We start from the raw sequence: 21,162 nt of genomic DNA, 5'->3' as shown, positions 1-21,162 counted from the left end.
GCATGTAGTCCGCTACTAGTACTGCGAGTTTCTGCTACTGCTTGCCAAAACGTGAACGGAAGTAACATATCAAGTGAGCACAATACACATTACTTTGTTCACACATACTCAAGTAAGACACTGGATACTGCAATTCACAATCCCAGTGACTTAATGTCCTGCTACGTGATTGACTTTAGGAAGGGCATCCGGCCGTAAACCAGATCCTTATGTTTCTAGTAATTACCTCTTATCGGTAAAACAGCATCTTTGATTTTGTTTTACGTTGCACCGACACAGATAGGTATTACGGCGACGATCGGGCTAGGAGCGGGATGGAAGCGGTCTTTGCCTTAATTAAGGTACAGTCCCTGGAGCTGGAAAGGTCTAGGAGCGGGAAGGAATCGGCCGTTAAAGTACAGCTCCAGCAATTGCCCGATGTAAAATAGGAAACTATTTTCAAGGCTGACGACAGAGTAGTTCGAACCAGTTATCTCCCGAATACTAGCCGCACTTAAGTGTAATGCATGCAGGTACAAACTTCTAGCTGTGTAAAAGACTACTGTACGCTTCTCCTAGGCTAATATAACAGAGCTTGTTGTTGATAGGAAAATTATCCAACGGTAAAACAGCATCTTTGGTGACTATGATCGTTAAGGCGCTGAAGTCTGACACCAAGGTTAGCCGGTTCGAGTCCCGCTAAATTTTCACCATCAGAATGTTAGCTGGCACGGTAGGCGAGGTGGAAGTATACAATTTCTAAAAGTGTGCTTTAAATTCCAAACCTCTTCGTAGTGCTTGAGGGCATACAACGCTGTTGATGGTGATTCATCTGTTGGATGGGGATGTCAAGCCTTGTGCAGGCCCCTTGATGCTGGAGTAGGCTATGTGCCGGCATCGGGTTTTACCCTCTTTCTAAAGTGTTCTTAAGAGCCCCAAATCTTAAGTTCAGAAGAGACATGGGGACTCTAGGCAGGGGGATACCGTCAACGGCCTCTAAGCGCCTAGTTCAAGACCCCAAGTGTCCATCCCAAGTTAACGGGCAGGGAACACGGTAGGCGTTGTTATACATTCTCTCTTAGAAGCCTCGTTTGATTCTATAAAACTAAGCGCTCAGCTCAAGGCCCCGAGGGTCGCTCCCAAGTTAACAGTGAGGTGTAGGCGTGGTTAAGAGACCCCAGATCCTCTCTTATACTAGGCTGGGTGATACCGACACGGGAAGCAAGAGCTAGGCGAAGGGCCTTAGTCTACGGCTGACCCTAAAGTCCTGTGCTTTAGTAGTTTTTAACTAGACATAGCACCGACCGCTTCCTTGAGGACACTTACCTGAAGGAAGTCAGTTCGTAAACATTTGTTACAACTGTAATGCAAACGTACGCACTTTCTGCCTTGCTCTCTAGTAACAAGTCCCAGTTCACCGGATGTACTCTGTGTGAAACGAACGGCAGTGTGTTAAGTACTGATTATATAAAATCGTTTGTGCATATAAACGAATAGGCAATTAACTGTATTCCCTCACTTTCAACGAAGATCACCATCGTGATTGATATCTGCTAAAAAAAGTAAGTTTAATTCTTTGATTATTATTATTATTTTGGATTTTTTACGGTTTCTTTTGTCCTTGTTTTTTTTTAGAAAATCATCGTCTACTGTCAACATTATTCCAGTGAGATCTGCTAAAGCATTCTGCAGTTTTGCGGTCTTCATCTACATTGCACGTGCACATCCTAAGGTGAGCTTAGTGTAAAACTGCTGCTTATTCGGTGGGTTAGTGCTTGCATTTATCGAAAGCAACTTCTACGCTAGCTGTTGACGATCCGACTAAATTTCGAGCCTTTTCTATCCTATCGTCACTGTAAGACCTATGTGCGACGCAAGTAATTGCATTTTTCAGAAGCAGCCTCACTTTAGTAATAGCTGCTTCATAAAATAGCTACCTTTCTTTGTACGGCTAGGCTATCTTTCAAGATACAGACATACATTAATATTTCTTGTTTTCTAGGTACATCAAGAATTATCGCCGTCATCGTCATTCATTCGAGTCGCAGTTTGCAGTCTTCTCCTCCATTGCACGTGCACATCTCAAGGCATGTTTCGATCATTTTATCGATCTCATATGTTTAAATTTTTTTCTAAATTATAAAATATAGTATTTCGCTTTTTTGTAGAACAATGGAGCACGTGGCTTTGTTTACAAACAAGAGCACGTGGTCAAGACGTCACGGTCACGCGACCGAGGTCAACGAACTCGGGTGCTGACGCAGCAAAAAATGCTGACTCAGCGTATTTAGAACGCACCTAGCCCTACTACATAACTTGTCTACATTGGTGATAGAAGGAAAATACAATTTTTCAGTGCAACTCTCCACAAACTGGCCTTGGCACAGAAACCGAAGATGCCTTCGGGGCATGGTATGACAAGACACTGGACTATCTTATTGTTGCCGGCGATCTGAATGGACGTCGGACGGAGGAAAAAAAGACCACAATGACACGTGGCTTCTGAATGACGATATTCAGGATGCAGTAACGTTGAAGGAACAGGTGATGTTTTGATGATTGGAGTAGATATAATGGACAGTTCGGCCGCCTCCGCCTCCGTGGGGCTCCCAGGAGCCTCCTACTCCGCCCACTCGCAGGGGGCCTTCCCACGGGGAGGCTCCTCCTCCCGCGGGAAATTTCAATTGGTAAACAAAGCCAGGTGCTTTTTGTCAGCTATCATCGACAACAACGCATCCCTAACCTCAGTGCTGCTATCTTAACGGGGCTAAACCTCAGTGCTGCCAACTTATCCTCACTAACGCGAGATTTGATTCGGTAAACAAATCCGCGTTCTTTTTGACAGCTGTTATCTACAACAACGCTTCGCTAACGTCAGTGCTGCTATCTTGACGGGCCTAAACCTCAATGGTGCCAACTTAACCTTACTGGCGCGAGATTTGAAGCAGCTACGTGCTTTTTGACAGCTGTCATCCGCCGTCTTTAATCAACAGAGCACCGTGCTGCTATCTTCCGAGCAATTTCGTCAGCTGTCATCCGTCATCTTTAATCAACAGAACACCGTGCTGCCCCACGTAGTAGCGGGCAATTTGAAAAGTTCCATTAGCTATCATCCGCCATCTTGCATCACAAAACTCAGTGCTGCACACTTTAGCTTCTTACTTTTGAAATGTGGTGGCGGTAATTTCCACGCGACAGCTGTCATCCGCCATCTTTAATCAAGAGAGAACAGTGCTGCACTCCTTAGCTACTTACCTTTGAAATGTGGTGGCAGACAATTTGAAAAATTTCTACAGCAGCCATCTTTAATCAAGAGAACACCGCGCTGCACTCTTTACCTACATACCATTGAAATGTGGTGCCGGATAATTTGAAAAATTCTCCGTGTTCTTGTTTGGAAGCAAATCCACGTGCACTTTTGAAAGCTGTCATCCGCCATCTTTAATTAAGCGAGGGCCTTGCTATCTTTATCGTAGTTTTGGGCAATTTCTGTGTCACAGCTGTCATCCACCACCTTGCATCGCTAACCTGTTTAGCTGCTTACCTTTGAAATATGGAGGAGGACAATTTGAAAAAATTCAACAGCAGCCAGCTTTAATCAAGAGAGCACCGTGCTGTTATCTTTATAACATTAAACTTTATTCTTTGACATGTGGTGATAGGTAATGTGCTTTTTTAACAGCTGTTATCCGTTATCTTTAATACCTTTGCAATGTGGTGGTAGGTAATTTTACAGCGACCATCAACGATGTGCTAGCTTAATCCGCATGTTTGCAACTTTACGCTAGTAATTTGTTAGACGCTTTGACGGTCCCTATCCAACAGATGTGTTTTAGGATTCGAGTTAAAGCTAATGCTGCTTAGCATGACTTGCACTTAACATGCTCTTGTGCAGGAAGTGACTTAGCGAAAAAATAAATCCCGGTCCTCTTACGTCAGGAAGGGCAACCGGCTAAATCCCGGTCCATCGGCGTCAGAAAGGGCATTCAGCCGTAAAAGAATGGTTTATGATGTGAGACACTAGATGCTGTAATTTAAAATCCTAAACGAGTAACCGGCTGTAAAACAGATTATTGCTATTTAAAATCTTTGCATCAACATGAGCTTCCGACGGTAAAACAGATCTTGCGATTTAAAATATTGCGTTAGGAAGGGCATCCGGCTGTAAAACAGGACTAAGAGTGGGGAGCAGCAGCTAGCTGCTTCCTAGTGTAGTTCAGGTGTTATGCCTTGCGAGTAGGTATGTACTAGCACTGGGTTTCGAATAAGCAGACTTTAGAGTTCCTGAACAAGAACAAATATCGGGGATGTGTTTTAGAGTAAGCTTGAAGCAAGTCTACACACACGAGCTACATCAGGCCGGCGAGCACATAGACACTGCTGGAATGTGATGCTTCAGCTACTTTCGCTGAGTACGAAGTTCACAGCACACGTACAATCCGCACCAAAATTATCAGCAGCAGCTTGTTAGACTGAGTTCAGAGGTGCGGGCCTTCTGGTTTAATACGCGGTACAAATACGTCTGCCTGCAGAACTTCTATATTTCGGCAGCTCAGTGTCTCGTGTTGTTCCTACCCTGGCTCATAGGTCGCTAACAGGCAGGGGATACCGTAGATGTAGGCTTAGCTTAGTGCTCCCGAGGGTCGCTTCTCAACCTAGCGCCTCTGTCTACCTACAGGTAAGGGATACCGTAGATGATGTTTTCTTATCTTCTTGCTTAGCTCAGCGCCCCATCAACTTACAGGGAGGGGATACCGTAAATGGCTCCTTCTCTTTTTGCTTAGCTCAGCACCCTGCTAGGTACAGGCAGGGGATACCGTAGATATGGTCTTAGCTCAATGCCCTGAGGATCGCTTCTCAGCCTAGCGCCCTTGTCTACTTATAGGCAAGGGATAACGTAGATGATGGCTCCTTCTCTTTTTGCTTAGCTTAGCATGCTGAGAAGTACAGGCAGGGGATACTGTAGATGTGGTCTTAGCTCAATGCTCCTGAGGATCGCTTCTCAGCCTAGCGACCTATGTCTACCTACAGGCGAGGGATACCGTAGATGATGGCTCCTTCTCTTTTTACTCAGATCAGCGCTCCGTCTACTTACAGGCAGGGGATACCATATATGTTAGCTTAGCTCAGTGCCCCTGAGGATCACAACTCAGCTCAGCGCCCCTGTTTACCTACAGGTAGGGGATACCGTAGATGATGGCTCTTTCTCTTTTTGCTTAGCTTAGTGCCCCGTTTAAGTTCAGAGGTCGAGGATAGCGCGCTGGCCGTCCCAGGTTCGATCCCCTAGTATAATACATCAGCCTGCAGAACTCCTAAATTCCGGCACCTCGGCATCTTCGAAAACAGCAGGTTCGATCCTGACTTAGTCCGATAGTGCTTAAATAACGCTAGGCAATAAAGGTCTTTGACATAACTTAGTAACGAAGGCTAGGTTAGCTGACTTGCCCTTTCATATCATATCATCAATATGTATGAGGCAAGTTCTCCGTGTGTAAACATGAAAATGTGTTAACGCTACTTTTAGACAGTATCTGTTAACAAACTAACATACCCTTTCCTATCCTATTATCACAACTGCTTCTATGCTAGGTAATAAACATCTTCAAGTTGCATGCCCCTTTCATATCCCATTATCACAAGTGCTTCAACACTAGGCAATAAACATCTTTGAGTTGCACGTTTGTAAAGATAGCTAGGCTAGCTGACTTACTCTTTCATATCCCTACGCTACATTCATATATTCTTGTTCTTTTCTTAGGTACATCAAGAATATTATCGTCGACATTTCATCGAGCTACAGGCTTGAACGTGCACATTTTATTCATCCGAGTAACAGTTTGCATTCTGCAGCTCGTACATTTTAAGGTATGTTTCGAACTTTTTTATCGATCTTATATGTTTACATTGTTTTTAGCATTCTAGGATAGGAGGATTAGAAGGTATAGACATGGAAGAGGTTAATCTTGTAACTTCGAACTCACAACAATGTCTGACCTCTATAGGTTGAAACTTCGTTTCTTCCAAACATTGCAACTGTAGTCTAATCTCTAGTGATAAATAGTTGTTCTCTTCAATCCTCATGCTGTTCGACCGTTATTAATTGAATTTTCGTTTTTTCTTTGCGACATGAGGGTAGGATATTGAGTTACTATATTTTCAACAACAAGAGTGCTACATTGTTAGGTATAGAACATTCATCTCTCTCTGCCTGCTTTTTAAATTTACGATAACATCTAACCTCTATAGGTTAAAACTTGTTTTTTCTGAACACTACAACTTTTGTCGAATCTCTATTGATAAATGGTTGTTCTCTTTTCAGAACATGAAGACAGCATGTTCCCCTACTCACAGTGTGACATAACGTTCGCCAGACGGGATAACCTGACACGTCATTTAAAAATGAAACATAAACAGGTATCCGTTTTGTTCCCCTGCGAGTAGTGTGCTGTAACATTCGCAAGACAGGATACCCTCAACGGCATTTAAAAACAAAGCACCCTAGCATAACATCTACTTTATGTGAAGTTTGTGGGGTGTATTTCGCTAATGTAGAGCAATACCAGGCTCACTTAGTAGAAGTACATCAGGTATCTACTTAAAACTATAACCCTCAGGTAGTAGGAAAAAAGCGTGTAAATACTGATGTAGCTGTAGAAAGTAGTAGTAGTAGTAGTAGTAGTAGTAGTAGTAGTAGTAAAAACCAAGGAAAAATCAAGAACTTCAAACTATACACTGCAACACTAATGTACCATCTTCACATTTGCAGGGTCACTTATGGAGTACTGCGCATAAAAATATTGCCTGTAGAAGTGCTAGTAATAAAAACATCAAGGAAATTAATACTGCATTTAAAACTAGGATTTTTAGTTGCAGAATTCGTGCTAGTCAGAAGTTTCAAAGTAACAAAAACTTTGTAAATTGCGTTCAACCTGATGTGCAACAGCTTCTTGACAAAACTTTGTCTAATCATAATTTATTCAAAATTAATTTGGAACTTTTTGCTTTGCATATTAAGAGCACAGATGTATCCGAAATAACAGAAATTAAGCCATTTAATACAAAGAATTTTGTAGTAAGTGAGTCGACTAATTTTGGTGAAGTATTTAGGGATGTCTCGAACATTATTTCAACTAAGAACGAAGAATTTCAGGAAAAGGAATCAGGGTGGGCTTTAGTTGAATTTTTGTATCTAGAAGTTAACATCAATAAGTACAATCTCTTGCGAGGTTCATCGTACATTGAGCTGCCGACATGGATACAGCGAAAAGAAGCTGTTGTAAACATCCAAAACTATGACGAGGCTGTTTTGCATGCGCTGTTGTGTCGGCTTTAAATCCTGCGAAATCGAATGTAGCGAATAGAACATCATCGTATCCCCACTATTCAACAACTAAATTTAGATAGTATAGAATTTCCTATGCATAAAGGACATTAAGCGCTTTGGACAACTAAATAATATTAGCATTAATGTGTATGGTGTAGACAAAAAGCCTGTATTAGGTCCTCTGATGTAATAAGAAGAGTAGTCATGTTAACTTACTCTATATCGAAAACAGTGAGAATAAACACTTTTGTTGGATTAAAAATTTGAGTAGACTTGTTGGTAGTCAGTTGTCAAAACATGATGGTAAAAAGTGGCTATATGATGGATGCTTGCAGTATTTTAGAACTGAAGATCAGTTAACAAACCATTCCAAGAATGACTGCAATCATGTATGTACAGAGATACCCACTGCAGGCAATAATGTTTTGAAATTTACAAATTATGACAAGCAGATGTGGGTGCCTTTCGTCATTTACTCAGACTTTGAAGCTATCCTCAAACCATGCAGCACATGCACGCCTAATCCTGACAACTCTTTCATTAATACTACACACATGCATGTCCCGTATAGTTTCGCGTATTATATCAAGTGTAGTTATGATAGTACCCTTAACAAGTTAGAGCTGTATCGAGGACCTGAAGCTGCTTAAGTACTTTTAGAAAGACTTGAAAGTGATGCAGTACATCTTAGCAGTATTCTAAATACTAATATTCCTATGAAACCACTCACCGAAATTCAGTTACAAATACATGAACGTGCTACAAAATGTAGTATTTGTGATAGGGAATTTTCCGAAAATGACCTTAAAGTTTTCGATCATGACCATTTAACTGGCTTGTACAGATGTCCTGCTTATAATAGCTGTAATCTTAAGTATAGAGTTCCAAAATTTATTCCTGTAATTTTTCATAACATATCTGGTTACGACTCGCATTTCATAGTTTCACAATTTGGAGCATCAAATGAAAAGGTAGATATAATCCCTCAGAACAAAGAGCGGTACATTGCATTTACAAAGTGCGTAAAAGTAGATGAGGAGCATACTATAAAACTGAGATTTCTTGACTCGTTTCGCTTTATGGCGAGTAGCCTTGATAAACTTTCTAGTAATTTGCAGCCAGAACAATTTACAGAAATTCAACATGTTTTTCCCGAAGAAGCGCAGTTCTATTTACTTCGGTGTAAGGGTGACTTTTGTTGTGAATAACTTGACTGCTTAGAACGCCTCGAAGAACGTGCCTTACCATAAAACAATCATTTTACAGCTCTCTGAATTCAGAGGATATTAGTGATGATGACTATTTACATGCGCAACATATCTGGGAGCAGTTCCACATTCAAATGCTAGGTGAATACTCTGACTTGTATTTAAAGACAGATGTACTTCTGTTAGCTGATGTTTTCGAAAATTATCACTGTGTTTGCAAGAAAACCTACAGCCTTGATCCATGTCAGTATTTTACAGCACCTGCCATGTTAAAATATACGCGGGTGAATTTGGAACTGCTAACCGATATTGATATGTTGCACTTTATAAAAATCGTCTATTCGAGGTGGACTAAGTCAGCGTAGCGGGCGTTATTCTAAGGCAAATAATAAGAACATGCTGAGTTTTGACTCTAGTCAGGAATCTCAGTATATTGCTTATCTCGATGCTAACAATCAGTATGGATGGGCAATGAGTCAGCATCTACCAGTAAGTAGTTTCCACTGGCTAACGCAGTGCGAAATTGATGATTTACAACTGCACGCCCTAGACGATGAAGCTAATAAAGGCTATTTCCTCGAAGTTGACTTACAGTATCCTAAAGAGTTACACACTTCTCATAATGACTTACCGTTCTGTCCTGAAAATATGAAGTCCCCGTACATCACATTAACAACAAAAATGCTAATTGCTAATTTGTGTGACAAATCTAAGTATGTCCTTCATTATTGAAATTTAAAACAGTGTTTGCAGCATGGTTTGAAGTTAACCAAAATTCATCGCGTACTAGAAAATAATCAGTCACCGTGGCTAAAGCCATATATCGATCTCAACAATAATTTAAGAACAAATACAGTTAACGAGTTTGAGAAAGATTTCTACAAGCTCATGAATAACAGTGTGTTTGGTAAGACTATGGAAAATGTTGACAGATGTGTTAATGTAAAATTGATTACAAACTGGGAAAATATTAAGAAAAGGTATGGTGCTAACCATTTAATAATTAAACCAAATATCCATAGCTGTACTATGATACATGAAAATTTAGTTATTATACAGATGAATCGTGTTAAGGTTAAGTACGACAAACCTACCTACGTCGGCTTTGTAGTACTCGAATTAGCTAAAACACTCATGTATGAATTCCATTACGATTAGATGATGAAGAAGTACGCTCATAATGCGCAATTGCTCTACACAGATACCAATTCGTTTATTTACCAAATCAAAACTGATGACTATTACAATGATATAAAGCCAGACTTGGGTAGGTTTGATACTAGTAACTATCCCGAAAAAAATCAATATCATCGACCGCTATTGAACAAAAAGTTTCTAGTTAAAATGAAAGACGAATGTGGTGGAAATATTATCGATTCATTTGTAGGTACTAAATCCAAGTTATATTGCATAATGCTCTTAAATCAACTACAAATAAAGAGATTGAAAGGGATTTAAAAGAATGTAGTTCAGAATCAGTTAAGTTCAGAAAATTATAAAAATTGTATTAAGAGTAATCCACCTAGTTTACATAAGCAAATGTCTGTTATTAGAAGCAAGAAGCATCAGTTGTACACTCATTTAATTAGTAAGGTAGCCCTTAATAATGATGACTGCGAACGGTTTGTCATCCCAAATTCCACCAACACTCTAGCCTGGGGGCATAGTAGAATTGATAGGTACTACTTCACATAAAGCAGATATGTGTGTGTGTGTAAACATCATGCTAGAGGTGTGTACTTTGTAATATATATGTTAAGCTGTCTTACATCACAATTTACTGTACATATTGTATAAAGATAGAGTAGAAGGGAGAGGTACGCTGCGAGCGTAGTACAACAAATGATTCAAGTTTGAACTTGTAAGATAAAGCATGTACATACAAGAGATGTGTTGAGAAGGGAGAAGTACGCAAACATCACAACGGTAAAATGATTTGAGATAAAACTTGTACATACAAGATGTAAATAATGTAGAATTGGCATATTCTTTTATTTTAGATTAGGTATTACCTTCCCCCCTCACACTCCTTTCTCTCGAAGATGAAGACGAGTAAGTATGTCAAGAAAGAAGGTGTTTAGCAGATTCGTATGTTATCATCTAGCTCAGTAAGTATTTTGAGAAGAATTTTTTTTTCTAAGCAGTGTTTGATTCTGGTCTTGCAATGCAGTGTTCTACAACATCGAACTATAGTATGTATACGTTTTTGAATGGTAGTATGTGTTCAAGTCTAATCATGCACACTCCTGCTTTTGCAATGCATGTTCGATAGAGATGTGCCTTGACAAAGAAGAGAGAGCTGCTTAGTAAGTATGTTGAGAAGGATTTTTTCTTTCTAAACAGTGTTTGATTTCAGTCTTGCAATGCAATGTTCTACACCATTGAACTATAGTATGCGATTCTAGTTGTAATATGTCTTTAACAGCAGTGTGTGTTCAAGTCTAAACATGCATCACTGCAGCTATGCGATATGTGCACTGCCTTACGCATAAAATCGCGTTGTATGTTCGATAAAGCTATGCCTTGGCAGAGTAAGTAAAGGTAAAGGAAGTTATAAGAGTTGCTATCTTGCACAAGCTGTTCAGAATTCTAGTCTTTTTTTCTCATAGAACAAAGGTATACGCCAGATATGTTGTAAACACATCAATCATTGTTCTAATCACATGTTGTATCGAGTACAGTGTTCGATTATATTCTTAATCACTTCTTTTGTAATATGATCTTAGAACAAAGGTATTCCTTGACATGTTCTTTTAAATCGTCCGCCACTACGATAAAGATAGTAGCACGGTGCTCTCTTCATTAAAGATATCTGCTGTCAAAAAAGCACATTACTTACTACCACATGTCAAAGAATGAAGTTTAGTGTCATAAAGATGTCAGCACAATGCTCTGCTGATTAAAGATGACAGCCGACGAAATTGCTCGCAAGATAGCAGCACGGTGCTCTCTTGATTAAAGATGGCAGCTTGTCAAATAGAATGTTTCTAATTTTCCGCCACCACATTTCAAAGTTATGAAGGTAAAGAGGCCAGCACGGTGCTCTTTAGAATAAAGATAGCAGCTTGTCAAAAAGCATTTTTTAAATTGCCCAGAAGATAGCAGCACGGTGCTCTCTTGATTAAAGATGGCTGCTGTAGAAATTTTTCAAATTGTCCGCCACCACATTTCAAAGATAAGTAGCTAAAGAAGGCAGCACTGGGGTTACTGATGCAAGATGGCGGATGACAGCTGTGACGTAGAAATCGCCTACTAATACGATAAAGATACCAGCACAGTGCTCTCTTGATTAAAGAAGGCGGATGACAGCTGTCAAAAAAGCATGTGGATTTGCTTCCAAACAAGAGCACGTAGAATTTTTCAAATTATTCGCCACCACATTTCAATGGTATGTAGGTAAAAAGTGCAGCATGGTGCTCTATTGATTAAATATGGCTGCTGTAGAATTGTTTTCAAATTGTCCGCCACCACATTTCAAAGGTAAATAGCCAAAGAGTGCAGCAATGAGGTTAGCGAAGCAAGATGGCTGATAAAAAATCACGTGGCTTTGTTTACTGATTCAGCTAGTAGCTAAAGAGTGCAGCAGTGTGGTTTGTGATGCCAGATGGCGGATGACAGCTGTCAAAAAAGCACTTCGAATTTGCCGCCACCATATTTCAAAGATAAGTAGCTAAAGAGTGCAACACTGTGCTCTCTTGATTAAAGATGGCGGATGACAGCTAACGGAACTTTTCAAATTGCCCGCTACCACGTGCTTAAGATAGTAGCCATAAAGTGGGCAGCTCGGTGTTCTGTTGATTAAAGATGGCGGACGACAGCTGTCAAAAAAGCACGTAGCTTTGTTTACTGATTCAAATCTTGCTCTAGTGAGGTTAACTTGGCACCACTGAGGTTTAGGCCCGTCAAGATAGCAGCACTGGCGTTAGCAGTGCGTTGTTGTCGATGACAGCTGTAAAAAAGCACGTGGCTGTCAGAAAAGCACGTGGATTTATTTTCTGATTCAAATCTCGCGCTAGTGAGGTTAAGTTGGCAGCAATGAGGTTTAGGCCCGTTAAGATGGCAGCACTGAGGTTAGCGATGCGTTGTTGTCGATGATAGCTGTCAAAAAGCGCGTGGCTTTGTTTACCAATTCAAATTTCCCGCGAGAGGAGGAGCGGGCCCCTGGGAAGGCCTCCCAGGAGGAGGCGGAGGAGGCCCCTGGGAGCCCGGCGGAGGCGGCAGAACTGTCCATAATATCTACTCATTCGAATGCCTAGAAAGCAGCCAGTAGTAAAGTGAAAGGGGTCAGTGCCATAACAAAACCAAACAGCTATGCAGCTCTACTATATATGAAACTTGAAATGGCGCAAACAGGAGCAGGATATTTAACGGCTTGTCAAATCGGGGCATTGCTACATGGAAGAAAGCCAACGTATTTATGGCATCAATGAGGAAACACGATTTGCTACTCGACTGGTGGGAAGCGCGAAAGTGCTGGCGGAACTGCTTTGACAATTTCAATCTTCGAATTTCCGCATATACCGGTCCCTTTCCCCTGCGCAGTTGTCCCGTTCCATGGCTAAATGGTTGGCGTGCTGGACTTTCGTCACAGGGGTCCTGGGTTCGATTCCTGGCAGGGTCTGGAATTTTAACCATAATTGGTTAATTTCGCTGGCACGAGGGTTGGGTGTACGTGTTCTCTTCATCATCATTTCATTCTCATCATGACGCGCAGGTCGCCTACGGGAGTCAAATAAAAAAGACCTGCATCTGGTGAGCCGAACTTGTCCTTGGACACTCCCGGCACTAAAACCCATATGCCATTTCATTTTACCTCCGTTGTTGAAGGTCCAATGAAGGAAATTGACGGTACTGAAGTCCAGGCTCTGCGGAAGGAAATAAAACCAGGGAAAGCCATCGGTCCCGATGATTTCCGGCAAAGATTTGTTTTGTGGAATGCAGGAGTTGCGGCTAAAACAAGCTTTTCAAGCAGATCTCAAAGAAGGTCAAAAACCAACAGATTGCCAAGGGTATCCATTAAAAAAATAAAAAAATAAGGGAAGACCTGCCGATTTTTATAATTACCGCCCGATTAGAATTTTGAGGTATAATATGTTAATTTTCGAACAAATCCTGGAAAACAGGACGAGCGATTTAGCCAAAATACAACAAAGCTGGATTTGTGTAAAACTGAGGCACAACAGGAGCAATCCTCGCTGCATGGCTGTTAGTTAAGAGACAGAGGCTTCATCTCAGACTTTCTGGACCTTGAGAAAGCCTACCACGTGACCTTATCTGGCCAGAGCAACTTGCTGAGGGGGTAAAATAGCTCTACGTAGAACCAAGGAGTCCTGTTCAACCTGCGGCAGGAGCACCTGATGACTTCCATATAACTGTAGGAGTCCACCAAGGCCCTGCTGTTCATTTTTGTGGTGGACACCATTACATCACACCTGCACACCTACGACATTTTAGCTTCAAAGATCTGCACAATCTCTGATGATCTGCAGCGCCAAACAGAAAATTGGAACAATCGACTAGCGCAATATTCCCGGGCCTCAATGGAAAGAAGAGAGAATGCATGACATTACATCGTTGAGAATTTGGAACCATGCATGTTGACGGTGATGATATAGCATGAGTAGAGAAATTTAGGTATCTTGGTTCCACAATGTCTGAAGATGGCCGACTTACTGAAGAAGTCATCTTAAGGATATACAAAACCTGGCTGAAGTGGAAAATGACAAGGAGTGCCGTTGCGACTGTCGGATGAAGGACCATCTAAAATCTACGATAGTGAAATATTATCCATTCTGTCGTTTTATACCAAAAGGAATTCTAGCCAGCTACAGAGGAGGTAAATCGCCATCTAAGCATCATGGATATGAAGGTGCTTAGGTGGAAGGCTGGGATAACTAGACTGGATCACATTTCAAATTATGTTATTAGGAAATATTTAGGCGGTGCGACATATCCAGAAAAAATTCAGGAAAGCCGTGTGTGCTGGTTTGGGAAAATCTTGTGTGTAGCGGGCGATATATTGTGAAAGTCAGCATATGCACAGGAAGTCAGAAGAAAGAGGCGCAAAGGACGAACAATACAGCAAAGGGCAGATACAGAGCAAACCGACATGAAGGCTGTGAAACTACATACAGACATGGCCAGAGTCCAATATAACTGGAGACAACGTACCACAACACTGGACACTGCCACCAGGCAGAACAAACACTAAAGAAGCAGATTGATGAACATTCTACTGTAAAAATAAGGTAAAATTAATGTTTTACACATCCTAGCATTCAACTCAGTACGTTCGAACTATCTTCCCTAAAGCCTACGTCCGAAATCTATGCATGAATTATTTTCATAAAATAATGTTTGAATGACAGGACGCTTCTGGAATACGTGTTTAATTGACTGCATTAAATGTATTATGTAGAAATATATATAACTCAACAAAAGAACAATTTCTGGATTATCTTTGTTATATATCATAGAAAAGGAAAGGAAAGATCCATCTAACCAAAACAAATTTTATTGTAACTCTTAGAATGACAGTACCGGTTTCGACTCTTTACAAAGTCATCCTCAGCTGTACTATACCCTTACATTAGTTAGAGTTTGGTGTTATGCCTTGTTAAGTGATAATGTGTGACAGACGTTGACATATTACAAAGTGGCTAGTTATAAGCTGCTAGTCTTGAGTATGTCTGATGACCTAAAACTCATGTTGAACACCTTGTTGAAATATTAATCATATAACACATTAAAATGCTCACAACACTTGATCAAAACACTTTAAAATAAATATGTATTGTTACAGTCCAAGATAACGGGTAAAAACACGTTCTTGAATGAATTTGTCATCTTGCGTTGTTTGTTGAATCGTCCAGCATTAGCTATGCTTGAGTTCGTATGGGGTACATTTGTACTATTATAATTTGTATGAAATTTAATCACTTATCAGCTTACAAATATTCTAATATTGTTAAATACGTGTGCATTTGAAGGTGGTATGTGCAGCCAAAGTTGTTGATGGTCTTGAAAGCGTAAAATGCAGTTCACAGTGTGTAAAATCAGTTGTTGGTGGTGGCTCTTTCCCTGTCTATGACTATTGATAAATATCTGCTAAAAGCGAAAGGTAAAATTAAAATTTTAAAAATATTACTCTGAAAGTGCCTGCTTGTGTGTTTGTATCATAATAGTTACTTACTGATGCTGAGTGGATGAGATGCGCACAACCTGGCTGCCTGACGTGTACTGTACCGTGTTAGTATCTGTTGCTGTAAGGGGAATTTAGGGAGCTGTCGTATGTGTAGGGGCGGAGTTGGGCGTGTCAGTCATCTACTCAAAAACACACACTTCTTACTCACAGAAACAGAAGCGACGAACCACACGATAATGAACCCCCAACTACCGACTGCAAAAGCTCTCCCGAAAATACATAAAGACAACACACCGATGAGACCTATAGTAAATTAAAGGACAAGCCCCACATAGAAGCTTTCACAATTTATTCAAAAATTTCTTTAAAAACATTACTTTTTTCAAGCTTACAGAACTGTACATAATTCAATAGACTTCTGTAATAAGACTAAAGAACTGCAGATAGAACAATACCATTCCATAGCTCCATATGATATAACTAATATGTATCCGAACATTCCCACTAGAAAGAACATAGATATAATTCAATCCAATCTAAAAAATTACAGTAAATTAAACAACTTAGAGATTGAAGAATTCATAGCATTACTTGAATTCGCCATTAATAATTATTTCTTCAGGTTCCATGATACAAATTATCAACAAAAAGGCCTACCTATGGGCTCCCCTGCTTCCGGTATACTAGCTGAAACATACATAGCCACCTCGAGTATATGTCGATCAGTAAATTAGACGGAATATTATTTTTGTGTAGATTTGTCGATGACATTTCTTTCACCATTGACAACAGACAAACTAACGACAACACCATTATGGACAGAATAAACACCATAGACCCACACATACAGTTTACAAAAGAATCTGAGAATAATTGCAAATTAAATTATCTCGATCTGACTATTAACAGGTATGAAAATCATTTGACCTTCCAAATTTATCGCAAAGCCACTCACACATTAAATATGATAAAAACAGACTCCATCCACCCCAGTACCCATAAAAAAGCAGCATACCACAGTATGATCTACAGGGCCTTCAATATATGACTATCAAAATCCGACTTTAATGAAGAAATACGTTTGATTCAAGAAATAGCCAGAAAAAAACAGCTACAAGAAAGAAATAATCAATTCAATCATGCATAAGATCAAGTGTCGACCAAAAACTAAACTGATGAAAATTTACAAACCCAAGAAGGACTATGCAACTTTCAGCTTCAACAACACCCACATATACCCTTTGACTAATATTTTCAAAAAGCAAAATCTTGAAATAGCCTTGAGGACCACACATAATAGCAGCAGTATCTTACATAATACCTAGACAATCAACAATACTAAAAAATACCATTGCTTTGGAGTATACCGAATCAGCTGCAATAATTGCTCAACAAGTTATGTAGGACGTACCGGTAGGAATTTTGCTATCAGGTAGAATGAACACATTAATGCCGTAAAACACAACCATTTTTCTGCAATAGGTCAACATATGGACGAATACAAACATAGTTTTACGAATATACATAATGATATGAAAATACTAAGCACAAACCCCAAAGGCCCCTTGCTCAATATAACAGAAGAATTATACGTAACACTGGATCAATACACTAACCCTAATTACAATATTAATGAAATAACCGAAAATACCAATATCATATTTAATCTTAAAATAGTCAACAAACAACGTCGGACGCAAACCACAGCGCAGATGACTGGCACGCCCAACTCCGCCCCTACACATACGACATTCCCCTTACAGCAACAGATACTAACACCAGTAGAACACGGTACAGTACACGTCAGGCGGCCAGGTTGTGCACATCTCATCCACTCAGCATCAGTAAGTAACTATTATGATAGAAACACACAAGCAGGCACTTTCAGAATAATATTTTTAAAACTTCTAATATTAATTTTACCTTTCGCTTTTTGCAGATATTTATCAATAGTCATAGACAGGGAAAGAGCCACCACCAACAACTGATTTTACACACTAAAGTGAACTGCATTTTACGCTTTCAAGACCATCAAAAACTTTGGCTGCATATGTCACCTTCAAATGCACACGTATTTAACAATATTAGAATATTTGTAAGCTGATAAGTGGTTAAATTTCATACAAAGTATAATAGTACAAAAGTACCCCATACGAACTCAAGCATAGCTCATGCTGGACGATTCAACAAACAACGCAAGATGACAAATTCATTCAAGAACTTGTTTTTACCCGTTATCTTGGACTGTAACAATACATATTTATTTTAAAATGTTTTGATCAAGTGTTGTGAGCATTTTAATGTGTTATATGATTAATATTTTAACAAGGTGTTCAACATGAGTTTGAGGTCATCAGACATACTCAAGACTAGCAGCATATAACTAGCCACTTTGTAATATGTCAATGTCTGTCACACATTATCACTGAACAAGGCATAACACTAAACTCTAACTAATGTAAGGGTATACAACAGCTGAGGATGACTTCGCAAAGAGTCGAAACCGGTACTGTCATTCTAAGAGTTACAATAAAATTTTTATTGATTAGGTGGATCTTTTCTTTCCTTTTCTATGATATATAATAACTATCAATACGGAACATAATGAAACTAATAAGTCAAGATTATCTTTGTTAATCAGGAGTGACAGTTGGAATATCCAGTGAAATTCTGTGGGTACTAACAAGTCAGTGTATCCTAGGCTGAATGGAATTTCACAATTCATATTCCGGCTTACATCCATCATAGGTAGCAGATCAGATCAATGAATTTATTTTTAGCCCGATCAAGTCTATGAATATGAAGACCAGGGAGGAGTGGCACAAAGTAGTCAGCTCTGGGCCATGTGACACTCGACACTCTACAAGTGGAAGGAAAATGCAGCACTTAGTGGTTAGTTCAGGACCATGTGTCTCTACACAACGGAAATTAACCTCACAACTAATTGTTTAGCTCAGCAATATGTGTCTTTCCAAAAGTCAGCCATTAGGATATTTTATGTATCTTAAAACCTGTCCTTATGTCATTCAGGACCAAATTGACACGGCATATCTCTTAGACTTTTTGAAAGAATTCATTTAAGTTGCTACAAAATATTTGTAGACGGCTGAATTGAGAGTCAGGATAACACAGCGCCAGATGTGGGGTAAAGTGGGAAGCAGTAGATACACTAAGATCCGGTCAACTCAATCCTTCAGAAGCATCTAAAACCTCTGATATACAACGGACTAAGCTACATACACAATGGACTGTCCCCTGCCTTCTATACCCAGACAAAAGAATACACACACAAGGCTTGTCACTTTGCCGGCTTGAGAGCACCTCTGCACAAGATACATTTAGGGAGAACAAAGCTAAATTAAACTCCAGCCAAAAATAGTAATACGCATTTTGTGTTTGAAAAGTATTCAAAGAAACATTTTTATTGGTGGTCATATTACAAGATTGATCTCTATTGTAGCCTATTGTGTCCTGTTACATAAGAATTACAAAGAAACAACAGAATTTGAACCTTGAAGAGTTGATGTATTTGGGTGTTGTTCTGTTGTGTGCATGGTCCTACTCTGACTAATGAGAGAGTGTAAGCTGGAGCGGGCAGTTCTGAGGACTTAAATGAATATTTCTTCCCACTAGTTGTGAATATACAGTAGGAACAAGTAAATGAGTCACATAACAGATGAGAAGACTAACCACCCACAAAATCAAATAAACCATTCATAATTTCGGCATTTCCATCAATAATCAGGTTTGAAGTCAATCCTTAGGCTATGAATAGCCATTGCAGAACCTCCCGATACTAGGGCACGCTAAGAGCACAATGCCGAGCTTATACAATCATTTCCCCGGGACTATCAAAGATCGTTCCACACAGTAACCAACAAAGGTGTGAGAGCAAAATATTAATTAGCAATTAATTCAAAAACACTACTGCTTTAAAAGTTTGAAAACATGATACACCCTTGTATTACTCTGTTATGTCACAGATAAGAAGAACAATTCAGAAATGATATTCTAACATTACATCATTATTTACCTACTCCTATGAGGTAATAAATTCACCTAATTGAAGAATTCTGGAAATTTTTAAGCAACCTGCACAAATTTTAAACTGATCTTATAGCTGCCATTTGATTAGTTTATAATTGCGTAAATGTGTTTGCAAACAACAAAGTACAAGTACTTGACTGACATGAGCACTAAATTAAAAAGTAGGAAATGGCAACAATCAGCAAGTGTGACCACAACACTGGAACAAGCACAAATTCAATACCATGATGTCTTTATACGCTTAGAACAATGTGGAAGTTTTATTTGAAAACTATGATATCTAAGATGTAGCACTAATGAACTGAACGTTTCCTTTCCATGACTCATTATCTGCTTTGGCGTTCACAAATAGAAAAATTCTACTTAACGCAATATAGGACTGCGGGCCCCGTGGTTGCTTAAAGAAATGTAAACAAAAACACTTCAGAAATATCTAGATCTACCGAAGATTTTTTGTAGATACATATTCAATAAAACTACATGAAGGAACAATGAATCTGATCTTAACGTTTGTGAATATTTTATGTAATTTTTAACCAATAGAATTTTAAGATATTATTGTTTAAATGTAACCTTGTAAAGAAAGAATTAAACTGATAAAAATGGTCAGTTTCAGATGTAAAACAACCACTACTGAATACAACTGTATACAGGTACAAAATATTCCATATTGTACAGGCTTCACGGTGTACATACTTTGTTTCTTCCTTGATGTACGCCAGCAGCTGATCATCAGTATGTTGTTCTATGAATATTTCCTTCTTATTGTCTTTGGAAGGCTGTAAGCATAAATAAGAGAAGTAGAATAGAGAAGTAAAGGAATAAAAATATTAGTATATTGACCTAAACAAGAAACAGCTGAGAAAATGAATTTCATATTGGCACAATAAGAGTATAATTAGTTATCTCCCAATTTATAAAAGCAAACTTTTAACAATTGAAAGTAACAATCAAATCAAACAGAATCAAATCAAAATCACTTTATTTACAAAAGAGGTGTCTACCTCGGTGGCAAATGGTACACAAAAATACATTATTATCAAGCACTGATTTTAAATTGACAAGAGAAGAAGACATTTTCCTAAAATAGAGTGTTATACAATTTACACTAACAATTTAATCACACAGCCCATCCTTAATGAATTTAAATTATTTACAAAATTCTACTCATAACATCTTGTGTACTTACAAACATAATCAACTCATATACAGAGTGTGGAATGACTTTAAATAATTCCACGCAAGTGCTACAAGATTAAACTTTACATTGCATGTAAATTTTAGCATTGCATTTAAATTGCATTCTTTCATTGGGAGAGCAGTCTAAAGTTTTATTCATGAATAGCTGTGTTCTCAGTCAAAACGTGCTTCGAGCCGTTTTGGGGAGTATGCAGACTATTGATTATACCAGCCTGGCAATCAATAAACACATGGTAGTCATGTGACCAGCGTGTCGGAAC

General features: G+C 39.2%; 1 protein-coding gene across 1 annotated transcript in view; it reads right to left on the bottom strand.

The window, feature by feature from the left end:
- Nucleotides 1-21,162, bottom strand: part of LOC137502939 (zinc finger and BTB domain-containing protein 49-like) — an 86,825-nt gene that overhangs the window by 13,050 nt on the left and 52,613 nt on the right. Inside the window, exon 4 of the mRNA XM_068230155.1 lies at nucleotides 20,399-20,481. Within this exon, the coding sequence (XP_068086256.1) occupies nucleotides 20,399-20,481 (83 nt within the window). The remainder of the gene's footprint in view (nucleotides 1-20,398; nucleotides 20,482-21,162) is intronic.

Source organism: Anabrus simplex, chromosome 13 (assembly GCF_040414725.1).
Source record: "Anabrus simplex isolate iqAnaSimp1 chromosome 13, ASM4041472v1, whole genome shotgun sequence".
Lineage (NCBI taxonomy): Eukaryota > Metazoa > Arthropoda > Insecta > Orthoptera > Tettigoniidae > Anabrus > Anabrus simplex.
Note: the sequence above shows the minus strand (reverse complement) of the source record. Positions and strands in the feature narration are given on the sequence as shown.